At 42.2% G+C, this 18,634-nt stretch overlaps 1 protein-coding gene across 1 annotated transcript in view; it reads left to right on the forward strand.

Annotated features, from left to right (window-relative positions):
- Positions 1 to 18,634, forward strand: part of AGL (amylo-alpha-1,6-glucosidase and 4-alpha-glucanotransferase) — a 58,614-nt gene that overhangs the window by 22,786 nt on the left and 17,194 nt on the right. Inside the window, exons 15-29 of the mRNA XM_084851894.1 lie at positions 1,610 to 1,711; positions 2,963 to 3,118; positions 3,585 to 3,735; positions 4,985 to 5,109; positions 5,205 to 5,317; positions 6,017 to 6,151; positions 8,407 to 8,537; positions 9,516 to 9,652; positions 9,785 to 9,918; positions 11,482 to 11,657; positions 13,752 to 13,854; positions 14,624 to 14,849; positions 16,260 to 16,371; positions 16,756 to 16,891; positions 18,425 to 18,537. Of these exons, the coding sequence (XP_084708020.1) occupies positions 1,610 to 1,711; positions 2,963 to 3,118; positions 3,585 to 3,735; positions 4,985 to 5,109; positions 5,205 to 5,317; positions 6,017 to 6,151; positions 8,407 to 8,537; positions 9,516 to 9,652; positions 9,785 to 9,918; positions 11,482 to 11,657; positions 13,752 to 13,854; positions 14,624 to 14,849; positions 16,260 to 16,371; positions 16,756 to 16,891; positions 18,425 to 18,537 (2,050 nt within the window). The remainder of the gene's footprint in view (positions 1 to 1,609; positions 1,712 to 2,962; positions 3,119 to 3,584; positions 3,736 to 4,984; positions 5,110 to 5,204; positions 5,318 to 6,016; positions 6,152 to 8,406; positions 8,538 to 9,515; positions 9,653 to 9,784; positions 9,919 to 11,481; positions 11,658 to 13,751; positions 13,855 to 14,623; positions 14,850 to 16,259; positions 16,372 to 16,755; positions 16,892 to 18,424; positions 18,538 to 18,634) is intronic.

Consider the following 18,634-nt stretch of genomic DNA (forward strand, 5'->3'; position numbering starts at 1 on the left):
AATACGTGGCCTCCTGTGAGTTTTTAGTTACTATAAATTCTGCAGAATCACCATGTGCCGTTTATGTCCTTCTTGAAAAGAGTGAGGGAAGTACACTGAGAGAATAATGGGTATTAATTAAGTAATTAAAAGATTTCTAAATCACCTTTTGCCCTTACAAGGCTATATACAAAATTCTATAACAAAACCATAATGCTGTATGAAGCCAGTATAGATAGTCGTTTTGAGTGTTTATGTAGGTAATACGGTTCATAGGTTGGATTTGCTTACGACTGACGTATTTGACAGTTTCAGGATCAGTTCGCACAAACTTTGCGCAGGTGCGTTTTACGTGCAGTTAGGGCAAGTTCTCCCAAGCAGTGGATGAGACTGCAGACCTCTGTCTTGGCTCTTCAACTTCAGGCTGCAGGTGGGGACTCTCGTGGTTGAATGCTTCCCCGTACTATTACAAAACTTGCCATTCAGGGAGAAGGGTTCTAACCTAATCTCCTCCCTAACCTTCGAGTTTTCCTATGTGCAGAAGGCTTTCTTATACGGAGGACATCTAATCACATGAGTTGCTGTCTGCGGTCTGAAGTGCTGTACCATACAGACACAGGTTTGCAGTGTCTACTATTTCATAAGAAATAGGCCTAGTTTCCCGGGCCCTCCCACTTCTCGTATAAATAGGACGTATCATGAGGTCTACTTCCTTTCGTAATCCACCCTGTAATGTTTTTTTGCAGACTGTGTGGCCAGGGCACACTCATGCTCGGGTGTATACACGTACATATCTAATTGCTTATTTTGTGGGTGATGAGGGGAGTATGCAAGTTGAGAGCCATAGTCTCACTCCCAGGCACATATATAACCTGTATGCCAGACTGCAGTGTAAATCAGCCTTCAGTGTCAGTAAAAGTATATATATTGTGGGTATTCAAAACTGGAATTATAGTAGGAAGGCTGGCTATTAACAGATTGCATCAAGAGCTGGGAGCTAAAGGTTTTAATCAGGCAAGAACTGACTTAACTCCAGACAGCAGCAAGATGAGGCAGTTGCCATGGCCCTGAGGGGACCACAGGGTGGGCGAAGAATGAGGGGAACTGAGGAAGTTGTGTAAATCCTTCAACTAAAGGCACCATGTCATCTTTTGCTGGTGTCTTAGTCTTAACTAAGCTTGTTATGGCTCTTGGTTAAAGGAAACAGATGCTACATTTGAATATTGACAGTCCAGTAGGGTACTAGGCATGTGGCTTAGCCTGTGGCCAAGAGCATCAAGTACACCACTTCAGTATTTTCTCCATGCGGTATAGTGGGTTGCATCCAATCTTACATGAGTGGAAATCTATTCATGCAGTGGAGATTTTCTGTCCCTCCTCTCCACTGCCTCCTCCTGTGGTACCCAGAAAGCCTTGCCTGAAGGTGAAGAGATCCTCAGGAAAGGCTGGGATAGTGGCTACAGCAGGTGGAGGTATTCATTGGAATTTGGAGAGTCTGCCTTGTGTGAGCAGAAGTGCCTTTTCACTCACACAAGGTATCAAAACACAAAAATTGTTTTTGTTTTTTACATGTATAGAAAACCAGGCCAATGGACTTGACTGAATTCTCTCCCACCTTTCTTATTGCTAGCATCGATCTGCTTATGATGCCCTTCCCAGCTCAACAATTGTTTCCATGGCCTGCTGTGCTACAGGAAGCACTAGAGGGTATGATGAACTAGTCCCACATCAGGTATGTGTTGTAGTAATATGCTTCTCAAACATGTTGGCAGGGAGAGTCTGGTTATTCATGCTCTGTAGGATAGTGCTATCAGTAGCTATTAATCATGGTGGTTATATATTGGGGCTGTTCACACAGCACGCTAACTAACCCACACTCAGTGGTTGAGTGTGGGTTGTTTTGAACCATGGGTTTTTTGTTGAACTGTGGCTTAGTGTGTTGTCTGAATGTAACTAGTTTTCCAAAGGGTGGGTTATCATCTTGTTTGAACGCAGCCAGGGTGGCTTGTTAACCATGTAGTGTGGCTTGTTAACCACTCTGAACAACTCAACAACAAACAATGGGTTCTCCAGGTGGCTTGTTAAAGGAAATAAGCCACACTGCATGGTAAGAAGCTACCCTGGCTGCATTCAGATAACACGCTAACCCACAGTTCAACAAACAACCCACGGTTCAAAACAACCCACACTCAACTACTGAGTGTGGGTTAGCATGTTGTGTGAACAGCCCCATTACCTCCAGTGTGCCTCTTTACACCAGTTTCTGGAGAACATGAAAAGGAGGGTGCTGCTGCACTTATTTCCTATTTGTGCATCTGAATTGCAACTATGGGAACAGAATTCTGGACTAGATAAGCCTTTGGTCTGATTCAGTATGGCTCTTCTTATGTTCGTCTGGATTACCACAATATGTTACATGTTGGGCTGCCTCTGAAAATGGTTCAGAAGCGTCAGTTAGTGCAAAATGCAGCAGTCTCATCAACCCTAAAAGAACTTTACAGGCTGCCTGCTCACTTCCGGGCCCACCTGAAAGTGCTGGTCCAAGCACTTGTTTCACATGCCAACCTGTCCTCACACTAAGGTCATTGGCTGATGGCCCTTCCCCAAAAACCACCTCCATCAGAGTGATACCCGAGCTATGGCGTGGCCTCCCCAGGAAGGTGTGCCTGGCACCAACTGTACTGTGTCACAGGCAAAACCCTTTTATTGACCCAAGCATTTCAAAACATTTTTACCATCTTATGTATCTTTAACTGTCTGATTTTTAATTGCACTTCTATCTGCCAGTTGCTTTGAGTGTATTTATTGTTCTACTTGTTTGTAAACTGCCTTTTCATCACTGATAAAAAGCAATATATGAATGTTTTAAATAAGTACTACTACTGTAATATTGGAAAATGTATACCACCATTTAAGAAGAAGCGTGTGGAATTTCTTTGAGCATAGAAAAACAATGAATTGCTACTTTTCCATTTGTTTGCAGATTTCTGTGGTCAATGAAGAGCGATTCTATCCCAAGTGGAATCCAGTGGCAACACCTTCGACCCCTGGGGGAGTTAATTTCAAAACTGGAATTATAGCAGGAAGGCTGGCTATTAACAGATTGCATCAAGAGCTGGGAGCTAAAGGTTTTAATCAGGCAAGAACTGGCTCAACTCCAGACAGCAGCAAGATGAAGCGGTTGCCATGGCCCTGAGGGGACCACAGGGTGGGCGGAGAATGAGGGGAACTGAGGAAGTTGTGTAAATCCTTCAACTAAAGGCACCATGTCATCTTTTGCTGGTGTCTTAGTCTTAACTAAGCTTGTTATGGCTCTTGGTTAAAGGAAACAGATGCTACATTTGAATATTGACAGTCCAGTAGGGTACTGGGCATGTGGCTTAGCCTACTTGTCCAAGTCAGATGACTTTGGAGTACTCCTTCAGTTTGAGCATCCCATCACGTCTACCCCTTGCTGATTAAAGGAGTCTAGGGCTTCTGAAAATCGTGAAGCCTGCCTTCGCACGCCCTGGACAAGAATTGACGTGGTGCTTCGTCATGTGAACTAAAGTATAGTTTGAATAATAAACATTTATATTTGTTTATTCAAAAAAATGCATCTGTAGGTGTACGTAGATCAAGTTGATGAGGATATCGTGGCTGTGACAAGGCATTGTCCTAACACACACCAGTCTGTTGTAGCTGTTTCCCGAACAGCTTTCAGAAATCCCAAGACGTCCTTCTATAGCCAAGAAGTTCCCCAGATGTGTATTCCAGGTAAAATTATCATCTTGAGCAGGATTTTAGTCTTGATGATGGGAATGACAATAATAATAAAATTTATATCCCACTTTTCTGCCCAGAAAGGCAGCTTGTTAAGTTGCTCCTTACCCTTCTTATCCTCTCAACTCTGAGAGATACCAACTGGCCCAAGATCACCCAGTCATATTCATGGCTCAGTGGGGATTTGAACCTAGGTCTCCCACTCCTAGCCTGACATTCTAACCACTGCATCACACAGTCTCTCATCATATTCCCTCTCTCTCTCCTCCCATTCCCCATGAAATAGGCAATACTGGTGGTAGCAGGAAAGGTTTAGCCCTCCCCTGCCACTGTGTCTTTTAGTATGCCCATTACTTTGTCCCATAAAGTTTTATGCCATCCCATTCCATAGAGAGAACTAAAAGTGCTGACTTGGAGACATGGTTAAAGCATGAGCAGGACTGCGTCACCACTGCTGAAAGTGGGTGATGTGATCTCCATTAATAAGGACATCATTTTTTGCTGGAGTTCTGCAGTACATGAAGCTTCTTTCAGGAGTGTGGGCACATATGTCCACACGCGTGCGCGCACGCACACGATATATGGTTAGAGTAAAATGATAAGATGCTACCCAGACACCAGTCATACTGATAGACATTTGGTTTATTATATCAGCTACAAAGATCTAATATCTACTGCAACCAGTTGGATTTTGGGCATCAGTCACACTGGCCAGATGAACACCCTTTGAGGGGTATCGTCGTATTTGAAGTTCCAGTCTTGATAATACAAAACAAATGCACATTCTAAGACAAAATAATCCAATATTTATACCCCTTATTTAAGTAAAATTAATTTAAAATATTCCTACTGCCACTTCTTAGGACTGATCTTAATACCCTTCCAGCAGTGCCCCTCCTCAAAAAGAAAGGTTTCATAATCTTTTGAAATATGCAATTGGGCATGGAATATAAGGGGAAATTCATGCTGACCTTCACTTTTTAATGTTAGAAATGTCTTTGGCCTGGAATTTTAGCAATAAATAAACACATTCAGACATTTGGCACAGCCTATATATGATCTTCTCACTCCTTAAACTTAAAATGAAGTTCTTTGGTGTGACTAAACTAATGGATGGTCCAGGTTAGTATGGCTATCATATTGTACGGCTGGCTAACACATTCTCTTCTCCTTTACTGTTCATAGTAATGAATGTTTTGCTAGCTGTGTACGAGAGCTGTCTTTTGTCTCATACCCTCTATAGGCAAAATTGAAGAGGTGGTTCTTGAGGCTAGGACTGTTGAGAGAAATGCCGGCCCTTATAAACAAGATGAGCAGGCAATCAATGGATTGCCAGATTATACTGTTGAACTCCGAGAACACATCCAGGTAGCTATGTCTTTTTTTTCCATTTGATTTTCCTGAAATGTAGCCACCAGTTTAAAGCGGTTTACTGAATTCAGCTATTTTTCTTGTCTTGACAGCTCAAGGAAAGTAAAATCATAAAGCAAGCCTCAGTCGCTACAAAAGGCCCTAATGAATTTGTTCAAGAGATAGAATTTGAAAAGCTAACACCAGGGAGTGTGATTATTTTTAGGTAAAATGTGATTACTTCTGTCTATTGTGTAAGGCTTTTGGTGGCTGACGTACACAGAGTGATAAGCAAAGGCTCCCGGCCTCTATGGGAATCCTAATTTGTGAGGCAGGCAGATGGGAGACTGTGAGGTGGGAGCAATGGCTGCCACAGCTGTACTACATGGTGCTGTGGCATGTGGGGGCAGCAGGCTGGGACCTGTTCCCAAGGAGCCAGTCAGAACGCTGGTTGGCAACCTGGGCGTGGGGCTTTTGGGCAGACCAGAGTGAGAACCTTCTTGCTCTGGTTCAATGATGGGCTTTAAATTCTGGCTCAGGCCTACGTCCTCTTCAGTACCAGAACTCAGGGGCTGGAGAGCTAGGGACAGGAAGGGCCCACAAGAAGAGCTTAAACTGTGGTGGGCCCACAGCTCCTGCATTCCTCCCACCTATGTGCCAAGCATAAGGCTGGGTCGGAGGCATCAGCCAGCATGCAGGCTGTCTGATAGTTGAATCCTTGCCTTTTGCTTCTGCCAAAATCTATTTAGCTGTAACCAGTAAAAGTTGTAGCTGATTATTTAACCCATCCAGGTCGGTGTGCCAATTATTTTCTCCCCACATCTGTCCCCTGGTCCATGTTCGCTCTGCCTGCACAATTTACCCTCCAAGATTTTTGTTGGGAGTCATCAGATTAACATTTTTTGTTTGGTGCTACTATTTGTAGAGTTAGCCTTGACCCAAAGGCACAAGATGCTGTAGGAGTACTTCGCAATCATCTCATCCAGTTCAGTCCTCACTTTAAATCTGGAAGCCTTCCTGATGATGGTTCAGAATCTATACTCAAAACACCCTTCTCCACGTAAGTACACCTTTTTATTGAGATACATTTATTTATTTATTACATTTCTATACTGCCCAATACCAGCTGATGCTGTCTGGGCAGTTCACAAAACAAAACTTAAAACCATAAAATACAAAACCATAATGAAACATAATAGAAAAACCTAAAACATTTAAAACAGAGTAAAAGCCAGCAGCAGCACAAAGATCTAAAAGTGTGCTAAACACAGTTTTTTTTAATTTTGAAGGACTAAAAAGCCTGGAACATAGAGGAGCAAGGGTCAGGTTGATGTGGTTCCTCCCCTCTTTCTCTCTAAACACAGGCTGCGGTCAAAGCAGTAGGGAAGATTTAATAACAGAATAGCCTCTTGAGAAGTGTGTAAATTGTCCGTTTCTATCATGCGCGGTTTACTACTTACAGAGCAGATGAAAGTGGCGTAGGCATATAGCCCTATCTGCATTTTCCTGGGAATAAGTGTCATTGCCCTCAGTGGGACTTCTGAACAGACATGCACAGGACGGCTCTTTGGCTAATCCTTCTTCATAGTATTGCACTGTCTTCAATCTAAGGACCAAACTACATGTCATGTTAAATGTGTCTTCATGTGTGTGCATCGTGTGTGAGTCTGGTTTGTGTTTTCTTTAAATAGCAGTTGTGGGATGCCCTGATTGAAACTGGAATCATTGCATGGATCGAGGGGAAATGTAACCCCGCCCCACACTGCAGCCTCAGTGAAAATCCTCCCTCAAAAGTGCCCCAGGAATGAAACTGGTACCAATCACAGCTCTCCATCCCACCCCCAGAGCAAATAACAGTTGGGGTTTATATTTGTTGGGCCCACAGTGCAGGAAGATGTAACCCTTCCTCCACCCATGCCACAGCTCTAATCTGCTGTGTAAAATCATATAATGGCCCCTTTTCATTGCTGAAAGCTGAAAGGATTCCTAAAGTTTGAACAGGGAAAAGTAACTGAACAGAACGTGCTAAATAAACTGGAAGGGGAAAAGGCCGAAGAATTGGGAAAAAAACAGATGTCTGTACATGCAAAGCTGACTGGGGAAAATGAACAAAAAGATACATTAATAATCATTAATAATAATTAATTATTTATGTCATACATGTGAGTCTCTTATCTATACCTGGAAATTTTTTCAAAAAATCAATGCTTTGTTTTGTAATTTTTTTAGTGTGTGTATGTGGGGGGAGGGGTCCTCCCATCCAGGCTTATCTCTGAAAACGATGCAACTTCCAATTAAAGAAGGTGGATTTGGTTTTCCAGATCTTTCTTTATATCATCAGGCTTATCTGCTGACTTGCACTGAATTTTGGTCTTTCCCGTCTGCTTTGGATCTTTAGCCTTGGTCAGGTTTAGAATATTCTTGTCTGGTTCCTCTCTCTAAATGGATGGCATTAGGTTCGAGACATGCAAGAATGCATAGGGTTCCTCCCACAGTTTCTGCAGTTAGAGATGTGTGGCATATAATGTCATGTCAATTACACTTTGATCCATTTTCTCATGCTAAATTGACTTTATGGGGCAGAAAACAATGAACAAAGAAACTTCCCAAGATGAGCCCGGAGCCTGAGGCAAAGGTCATATGGGTGCCAGCCGGTGAAGTGGTAGTCAAGACCCCTGAGGGAAGGACACCCCTGATGTCCTTTAGCATCAGAAAGAGCATCTTTAGCATCTTTTTAAAAGACGATAAGATGAGCTCAATTAATGTACAACCAGGACACGTAGTCAACAGGTGTGTTTTTCCACATTGTGCAAAAATGCAGCATACCTCCTGGATCTGAGAATACGATCTGGCTAGCCCCTGGGCTCTATGGCTCCAGCATGAGTAACTATCTCAGTGAATGGAAAAAGTATGAATGAACTGACTTAAACCGCATTCTGTCTAAATAAAGGTGTTGTAGAAATTTGATTTGGATTTGGAGTCTTAGTCTATCTTACCCTGTAATCCCAGCTATTTGTAACAGATCTAGATACAGCTGGGGGCTCCTCAACAGCTTTTTTAAAGAAACATATTCACAGATACAAATTCAAAGATCCTTTTAATATACCATGAAGTTGGCCCTAAGAAAAAGATTGCAGTAATATCATATTATTTTCTCACATGTAGGTGGATAATCTTTTGTTAACTATGCCCCGGCTATTATATAGCAGCGTAGACTTAACATGGTGTACTCATCTTTTAAAATGATTTTAGTCCTGAAAATAAATTTAACAAAAAGTATGTTTTTAACATAGTCAATTTCTGGCTCTTTCTCAGTATTGCATCAAAATTAACCTTGGCGGATCTAAATCAGGTATTATATCGGTGTGATGCTGAAGAACAGGAGGATGGTGGAGGTTGTTACGACATACCAAACTGGACACCCCTTAAGTATGCAGGCCTTCAAGGTAAAAATTAATAGGGGCTTATTTGTTTCAAACTAAAGATTTAGTGTATCCTTATTCCTGATCTACATTCTCCAGCAGTGGGTAAAAGTTTGCCTTTGCTCTGTAATCCAAGTGCTGCTGTTTCTTTAGCAGCTGGTCAGTTGGAAATTCACTCTGCGTGTTATCAAAATCCAAGTGCAGCACTTGGATTACAGAGTGCAGCCCACCAGCCATGTGGTCTGGGCTACTGGGCGCTTGATAACGCCCCATCCTATTTCGCTTTAGTTTTGCAGGCCCAAGCAGACAGCAAAAACAGGATGTTAATTGAACCCCTGGTGGGCTGCCATATAAACTGGTCAGCTGTTTTGGCTTCGGTCACAGATCTTTTGTCAAACATTAATCTTATTCTGTATGTTCCATAATGAGCATTAGTACTAGATTCCTGGATAAAAGAAGGTAGTGAAATACAGGCTTCAGCAAATAATACATTTGCCATGGCAGTTGTGGTGCCGCCCTCTGGTGACCAGGACAAGTGGCCGGCCTTTTTCCCAACATGGAAGCTGCAGAGGTGGGTGGGATCGACTGAACTCTTGTGCAGGGATCCTCACCAGCTCCAAAGTTGGGAGGAAGACTAGGGACTGTTTGGCAACTGTATGGCCAAGGCGCCAGAAGAGCCTTAATTACATACGGCTATACCAGAACCTTTAGAGCAGGAAAGGCAGATAGGGTGAAGCTTTGGATGCTGCTGCCTTAAAGGTGTCCTGTGTACCTTTGGATGCTGCTGCCTTAAAGGTGTCCTGTGGACCTTCGGACAGCAGCATTCAACTGTGCACGCTTCTCCCCTTCCCTCAGCCTTTCCTTTGGGAAACGTCAGGAAGGTTTGACACGTGTGACGGGTGAGGCTATGGGTAGTTTTGTTTTTACTCCTGGGATCTTAATTCACTGCTTGTGATAGTTTCATGACCTGTAATACAGAACCATGTTTCTATGGACTTTCAGGAATAATGTCAGTGATGGGAGACATACGACCAAAGAATGATTTGGGCCATCCCTTCTGTGGTAATTTGAGATCTGGAGACTGGATGATAAATTACGTGAGTGATCGTTTAATTTCCCGTGCTGGAGCCTGCTCTGAAGTAAGTTAAACAACGCAAAGAGAACATTTACCTTTTAGACAGATGTTTATCTGTTGTATGGTAATTTTCAAGAATTTGTTTTAATTACGCATTTAAATTCAGTGCTACAATTTGTTTCCTTGAAAATAATAGGTTGGCAAGTGGCTGAAAGCAATGTTTATCTACTTGAAGCGGGTTCCTCGTTATCTCATTCCATGTTATTTTGATGCCATATTAGTTGGTGCATATACAACACTTCTTGACTTGGCTTGGAAACAGATGTCTAGGTATGTTTTTAGTACAGTTGCAGAAAAGATGGTGCATGTTATGGGTGGTGCATGTCATGCAGAAACAATGGTATACTCTTCTGAATGTTCCGTTTTTCTAAAGAAGCACAGGAGATACATTATGACCAAACTGCAGCAGTCCTGACTGAGTTCAGAAGAGGTTCCCTCCGTCAGTCTTCTATCTCAAGTAAAATAAAGTGGCTGATTTATTTTAGGACTGACTCACACACTTCTGTTAATCACAAGATATCTCATCATTTCCTGCTTGATGACTTTCAGCCGAATGTGTAAACTATCTCCACTGAAAAGTGGTGTGTTTTTTTGTTGTCGTTGGGTGATATTAACGTTCTGTATATGGTGATCAAACTAGCCATATGCAAACATAGGCCTGCAACATGGGTATAGCCAGAGTGAGGATGGGATGTGTGCAAGCATGCACGCCCCACCTCCAAATGTTCCTGCAGCCCCAGCTCCATCAAAGATCTTCCTGTGAGCTTTGTAAGTGTGTTCGACCGAATGTGTTTGCAAGCCCTTACTCACGTCTTCGCACTCATTGCACAGAGATCTTAGACATAGCCAGGGTGGAGGGGGAAGGATCGTGCTTGCACTCATCCCATCCCTTCTTTGGCTATATCTGTGTTGCAAGCTTCTAGTGGTCGCTGCAGTAGAATATTTTAGGAATACCAGAACTCCCAAGAAACTGTCTTATACTGCTTCAGCCCATTGGTCCATCTAGCCCACTGTTGTCAACACTGACTGGCAGCAGCTGTCCAGGGTTTCAGGTAGGAATCTTTTCCAGCCCTACCTGGAGATGACAGGGATCAAACCTGGGATCTTCTGCATGTGAAGGATTTGCTCTGTCACTGAGCTATAGCCCTCCTTTCCTATGGGTCCAAGTATCAGTTATTCTTTACCCACAGAAATGTATTTTATGTTCTATCCTACCCAGAATGATCTCCAAGATGTCTTGCATAAAATATTATGCAATTAGCACATCACACATGACATAACATTGCCTATCAGTGCAGGAGGACTGGCATAATGCCTACTGCATCCTTGAGATCTTAGCTAGTAGAACCTTCTAGAATCTCATAGGTTCATTTGGTGGAATTGGGGCTCTTGGAATTCAAAATGGATTCCTGGATGGGTTGCAGATGCATATTTTCTGAATCATCCCATCAGAACTCCCTTATCCACCAAACCTTTTCTTGCACAGAGACAAGTTGTTCTGTCTGCCCTGCACAAGGACCTGGATTAGTACTGATTTAATGCAGTGTGATGGGCATGGGGATTGGCTGTTTTTCCATCATGCCACTTGTAACAAAATATTGGTGAGGAAGGACAGAAAAATGAATTACTCTTCTGATTTGTGGTGTTGTCCATAGACTGTACCTAGTATGCCTAGTTTTTTGAGTATTCTCAAGCCTCAGAAGATCCAGAAGTTCCCACAGATTTCAACAATACTTGCATTTAAAATCACCACTGCAAGTTACATTTACCTTGAATTCTGAAAAGAGGAACAAGTCTGTGGGCTTGAAATAAACAGTGTTGCTTTAATTACAGCTTTGTTCAGAATGGATCGACGTTTGTTAAACATCTTTCCTTGGGTTCAGTCCAGATGTGTGGGATAGGAAAATATCCTTCTTTGCCACCTCTGTCTCCTACCATACATGATGCTCCCTATAGGCTGAATGAAATTACAAAAGAGAGAGAACAGTGCTGTGTTTCTTTAGCAGCTGGTAAGTTGGGAATTCACTCTATGTTTTATCGAAATAGGCTACCTTAAAAATGAACTTGAATATTTTGACTCTGTTTTGTGCTGCACAAGTGGGCTAGCTGATGCTCTATAAAGGCTGGGAGACTTGTGGGTGGAGATATGAGCAATATTAACCTAGTCAACACTATTTGGGTGGGAAAGGTCATGTCAACCTAGAAGCAGATTCTAGGTTCATTTGTGAATGCATGCCCTGTACTGATCTCCCATGCAGAAGTAAGGGATAGCACCCAAAACGATAAGCAGAACAACAGATGGACCACTTTTTAAACTAAATTTTTAGCATGTAGTAATTTTGGGAACTGGGTTTATTGAGCATTTGTCTCAAGTGCATGTACACTACACGTGCACTGTCTTGAGTTATTTCTTTAATCAGGTTTCTGACCCTTTTGTTTACAAGCTGAGTTTCTAGATTATGCAGTTTTACTGTGTCACTGTTGCAGGAGTGGGCAACTTCTGGCCCTCCAGATGTTTTGGCCCCCCTCATGGTTGACTATACTGGCTACACCTCATAGGAGTTGTAGGTCAAAACATCCGGGAGGCCACAAGTTACCCCCTCCTGCACTACTGGTTGATAGCTTTTTATCAATGGTTCCACTGTTTTTAGTTCTATTCTTGTATCTTTCATTAGCTCTTTCTCAGATGGTATGTCCCATTCTACTAGAATTCTATTATTTCTAGTTTCTAGGCACCCTTCGACTTTCCTCATCTGACTATATATATTGTGCTTTCGAAAATGATTTCCATAGGTGCGTGGTTGGGTAAACTAGTTTCTGTAACTCAACCAATTTCCACAGAAATTCTCTACCTGTGTAAAATTAGTAGTTTAAGGTGCAATCTTATGCATGTTTAAACAGAAAAAACTCCTGTAACTCCCAGCATCCCTTCAGCTAGCCATGCTGGCTAGGGCATGCTGGGAATTATAGAAGTTTTTTCTGTCTAAACATGTATAGGATTGCAGCCTTTGTACTGATGCTCATTTATTATGGTCCTGAGATATACAAACACTTATATATATATACACACACACACACACACACACACACACACACGGCAGGCAATGAGAAGATAAACGTTCTGGCAACCAAATGCCTAGATTTCTTCAAGTATGTCTAAAAATAAGACTTTCCTCAAAGTTGGGTAGAAAATCAAACTTGAGCAAGCCCTCAAATGCTTTTTTAGGATCCTAAGTGTTGCTTCACCAGCAGATAACTACATATATTTAATATTCTAGCAGTGGGTGAAATGCTCTACAGAACCTAACAGTCCTGTATATATGGGACCCTCCCAGGGAGTCTATAAGGGCAGATGATTTACATATGGCAGTTATGAAGGGAGGCAGATGTACATGCAGTGCATTCCCACATGCTCTGCTCCTCTGTCAACATACATTGGTAATTCCACCCATTGTACATCCACCAGTTTGTGCTAGTCCACAGATACTGCAGGTTGCAGGAAATGTGGACTGTGTTAACAGATAGTATCAGTAATTTTGAAGGTATCAAGAGTCCAAGTCTTCATTTCGAATGTACTGCTCTTAACAGCAAATCAGGAGTACAGGAAATTGCCATTCAAATATTCACTTAATGGTTTGGGTAACACGTCAGTGCGGTGTTGCATAGGTGATCTTATGTTGGTGTTGCAGCCAGTTGCAGATAAAACGTTTAGGATCGAAATCAGTCCAGCAATAAGCATAGAACCCACTGTGATGTGTTCATGTAGCAAACCTAGCAAGGCGCTCATGTGCAAACATGCTCCTGTAGTCTTGCGTGTAACACCGGTGGTTCAAAGTGTTAATAAGTAGAAGTGTGAAGTGATAAAGGTCCATTTTGATGCTGTAGACATAGAAAAAGATGAGTGCGGGAAGGTGATTTTGTTCATTAGCTGTGGTGTAACAAAGCTGACTCCATAAAGATGTATGCATTCTAATAGGGCTTAAAATAAGTTATTGGTAGGGAGGAGAGGAGGGCCCAGCCATGAACATGGATGAGAACATTTTTTGGAGAGCAGAGAACCATTGAGTCCCAAAGTTATGTTTGCTCTATCTTGCACTGTTTAGGTTTACCTCATTTTTCATCTGGCATTTTCCGCTGCTGGGGAAGGGACACCTTCATTGCATTGAGAGGGCTACTGTTAGTTACTGGACGTTACTTGGAAGCGAGGTAAGATAAGTACATGTGTCAGTAGTGAGTGCCTGACATAGCTATTGGTATAGGGTTACACTAGCACGGAATAAAAATACACATTTGGATAGCTTAGGAATAACTGATGTTTTAGTGGTGTGGTTCTGGTCCTTTACACATGGTTATGTGCTTACATTTTTCTTAATATTTTCCACATGGAGGGTAAAGATAAATACATACATGCCTGGGGCATCCTGGGAGCTGTAGTCTTAACACATCTGGAGGACAGACTGGACTAAAAATGTATGCCCATTTGTGTGAGCCTTTGAAGGTTGATCTTTGTCTATTTTTGTGATATGTACATATCAGTATAGATTAACTGTTTTGTCATATTTCAAAAACAACAACAACATAGCCATGTTGGTCCATGAGAAAGAAATCCAAATTCCACAGTTGGACAATACCTTTATTAGGACCAACCAAAATTCCACAAAATTATGGAAAACTTGCATTGCCCAACTGTGGATTGTTAATTAATAGAAACTGAACTGTTCTAAAGAATAATAAACACTTGGAGTAAAAGAATAAAAAAAACTCCCTTGTATTCTGGTTATTCAAGTCACTATTTACATGTTTTTATCTTCTGGAACTTAATGGCTGAGTATCAATGTTAACTCGGAAACATGCAATTTTTATTTATTTTATTTATTTAAAACATTTGTATCCCACCCTGTATCATTAAGATCTCAGGGCGAATTTATGTTACCTTCCTTCACCCACCTCTTGGTTTCACCCATCTTGGTTTCAGGAACATAATTTTAGCGTTTGCTGGTACCCTAAGACACGGCCTCATTCCCAACTTGCTTGGCCAGGGGACTCATGCCAGATTCAATTGCCGTGATGCTGTGTGGTGGTGGCTTCAGTGTATACAAGATTACTGTAAAATCGTTCCAAATGGCACTGACATTCTCAAGTATCCTGTATCCAGAATGTACCCTACAGATGACTCTCTTCCTCAGCCAGCAGGCAAAAAGGTAATTATAACTTGCCCTGTCTTGCAACTTGTGTCTAGCAGTAGATTGTAAGCCTGATGGCAAGGGACTATTTTTCTCCACAATTCTTACCCTGGACAGGAATCTTCCTGTCATACCTGTTTTGGGCCTGTGGTACACTATCATTTAGGCCAGTTGATCTGTTGTGGGCTGCTGGGAGAATTTTTGGCAAGAAGCTTGAACTAAATATTGTGTAGTTCCTCCCTCCTCTATGGTTCTCTGATCAAGATAGCGTCTGATGCTATTTTGGGCCCAAAGAACAGTCTGAAGATATTTCATGTAGTTGCATCTGATAAAGTAAGCAGATCTTGGCCTGGCCTGCAATGGTACAGCTAGGAAATTTTAGATCTTGGACTTAAAGGTCTTAAGGATGGGGAGTGTGGGTGTTGGGGGCGCTTTAGACAGCCGTGTGTGTTACTTGAGTTGTGAAGCACACAACTAATATTTCTCTTCTCTCCACCCACCCACATTCCATGGTTTACAACAGTTTCTACATATATTAGAGCAAAAAAACCCCAAACCCTGATTTTAAAAAGAAATACTTTGAGCAGGTGCACTTTCGTATTTTAAATTCACTTAAATCATAACGCCGTCATGATTGCAAGAATAAAACGATAGTTTGCTTCTGCTGCCCTGATGATAAACCCATTTACTTGTGAATAAGCACCATTTTGTTGTAGAAAATGAAAATATATTTTAAAAGTACAATAATAAAATGAGCATCTGTAGCCATATACATGGCTAGATGGTCACCTTATGACTATAAAATATTTTTTTAAATAAGAATAAATTAAGGATGCTGTAGCAAGCAGCATCAGCCCCAGTAGGCCCTATCACCTGTCACTCTCTGTATGGTCATTTGGGAGCCCCTGGGCCTGCAGGGCTCTGGATTTCAGCCCTGAGGTCCAGCCCTGACTTCAACATAGCTGGACTGTGGCTAGAACAGAGACTTCTTGAGATCTTCTTGTACTGCAGTTTGAACTGCTTGTTGGTAAGATGGGATCCAAAAGCAACACATGTCTACAAACATTAAAAGTAATGAAAATGCAGAACCACACCACTGGACATCCCTGTTTTGTGTTCAATATTCTGTCGTTTAACTTGTAGGCATATGTATTGTTGTTGACGGGAATTAATATTTGTTTAAACATGATAAATGGGACTTGTCTCCATAGTCAGAAAATGTATAACCTTTTAAAATAATTTTGTAACTGATCATATAACACAGTTTAAGTACTTTTGGGAGGAGTGTTACATGGATCTCTCTTAAGCACCTTAGAATGGACACAGTCCTAAACTGTCTATGCTTCTAAGTATGCAAGTCTGTGGTTGTGCCTTGATTTTGTCTCACTCTCCTTTTCCTCTCCTATATTTGAACCAACCAAAATTCAGGATCAACCACTGTATGAAGTGATACAGGAAGCCATGCAGAGACATATGCAAGGCATACAGTTTCGAGAAAGGAATGCTGGCCCACAGATAGATCGAAATATGAGAGATGAAGGTATGCCAGCCTCTGAGATTTTTTTTTTAAGGCTCTCATCTCTCTGAGCTGCTCTTATGTTTATTTTCTGAGTTGACAGTGAAAATAGAAATAAAATGATTTTTTCTTTAAACCACTTTAAATATTACTTTTGCGATCTATTTTTACACTTGCTTAGACCCTTTGTGAATATGCTACATTTAAATCTTTGTGCACCAATATTTAAGTTATCATAGTTATGCTAAGGGGCCTTTTGTAAATTGTTAACTCTGCTGAACTGGAAATCCTAATTCGTTCTGTTAGGGTATTATCTTGGGTGCTGTCTAAAGTTCGTGTGTGTGTGTGTGTGTGTGTGTGTGTTTCCTGTGGTTTATTGGAAAATAATGTTACTTTTGTCGTTGGTAGGTTTTAATGTGACTGCAGGTGTGGACATGGAAACTGGTTTTGTCTATGGAGGAAACCGTTTTAATTGTGGTACGTGGATGGATAAGATGGGAGACAGTGACAGAGGTCGTAACAAAGGAATACCAGCAACACCAAGGTACAGCATAAAGGTTTTATAGCATTCTTGACATCTTAAATGTCAGTTGAATTTGGATGAAAGTGGTTCCCCACCCCTGTGCTAAACCATGATCTATAATTTAAATCACGATTTATGATTTACCACAGCATGCCTGGACATCATGATTTAGCACAGCTAGAACAAGACCAAGCAAGCCTTGTGTTCATGTGCTCCCCTTCTCTCATGTGCAGCTGGGAGGAGGACTTTGGTAGGGGTGCACGAAAGTCACTTACCTAGTCTCGCAGCTTGCTTCGCGGTGGGGGGGAGGCGCTTCGCTGCTCCCCCCGAAGTTCAGGCCGGGGGGGGAAGGCTTCCCTCCTCGCCCGGCCGAAATTCAGGCCGGGGAGGAGGCGCCTCACCTGGCCGCGAAATACAAAGTTAAAAAAAAAAAAAAACGCCCCCGTGATAGGCTATGTGACAATTTACGTAGCCTATCATGGCTAGATCTGCAAAGTCAGCCGTGATAGGCTACGTTAATCGTCAGGTAGCCTATCACGGGGGCGTTTTTTTTTTTTAACTTTTATTGGAATGGCGGCGGCGGCAGCCGGTCAAAAGACCGGCTGCTGCCTCTGCCCCTGTTGAAGACCTGCCGAACTGCCGCCGGGACCCGCCGCCCGTGATAGGGAGGGACATTTGTGAAAGGTAAGTCCCATCCCGGGGGGGGCGGAGAATTTCTCCCCGAAACTACTTCGGGGGGCCGAATACGTTGGCACTCGGTCCCCCGAAGTTTTGGGGAGAAATTCTCTCCCATCCCTAGACTTTGGTAATGTTTACTTTCAGTTTCCCTAAACTTGGCTTATTGTTGCATTTGAACCCAGAATCGTTGTTTATAACAAACTCTGGTTAGTTTAACAAGCCAGCTTCATAAATGGTTTGAAGTTGGCTTGTTTTGAAACTGACCAGAGTTTGTTATGAGCCATGAGGCTGAGCTCCCACACAATGACAACCCAAGATTAGCGGAAACTGAAAGTAAACACTGCCAAAGGCCTCCTCTCAGCTGCACAGAAAGGGGAGGGAGAAGCATGCAAGACTGAGGCTTGCTCAGGTTCATTCCAGTTTGTGCACATCACACTTACCCATGGTTTAATGTGATGTGCAAATGTAGCCAGTGTCTGAACCAGCCCTGTCTTTGTCTGACACAAGCAACTTTTGTGACTTTAAAATGGCATGAATCCTTTACTGTTCTTTAGATCAGGCCTGTACATCATCAAGAACACAGGAAGCTGCCTTATACCATGTGAGACTATTGATCACTCTAGCCAACTTGAGTCTATTATGACTGGCAGTGGCTCTCTAGCATTTTGGACAGAGGTCTTTCCCATCAAAATACTGAGAAAAAGGCATTCTCCCAGTTGATGCAGCCCTACTCCAAATATATCAAAGTAGTTCTTGGAGTGATCTGAATTGAGGACCCTTGCTTGGACTCTGAATATATTGATGGAAAACACATTAAGTGTAGCCTATCATCTTCCTCTGGAGTTGTGTTTTAAGCTGGTACCTGTCTTCCTTTAGAGATGGTTCTGCTGTGGAAATTGTTGGTTTGTGCAAATCAACAGTTCGCTGGTTACTGGAGTTGTCCAAGAAGAACCTATTTCCTTATTCTGGGGTTACTGTGAAAACACATGGTAAGTAGTCTTATTCCTAATGTACAATAGCAACAGTGTACTACTATTGTTTGCTAGTGTTGAGAAAACTGTCCTTCAGATAGGTTTGACACCTGGG

This window comes from Heloderma suspectum, chromosome 4, assembly GCF_057233095.1.
Source record: "Heloderma suspectum isolate Gila_16-S chromosome 4, 16-S_ref, whole genome shotgun sequence".
NCBI lineage: Eukaryota > Metazoa > Chordata > Lepidosauria > Squamata > Helodermatidae > Heloderma > Heloderma suspectum.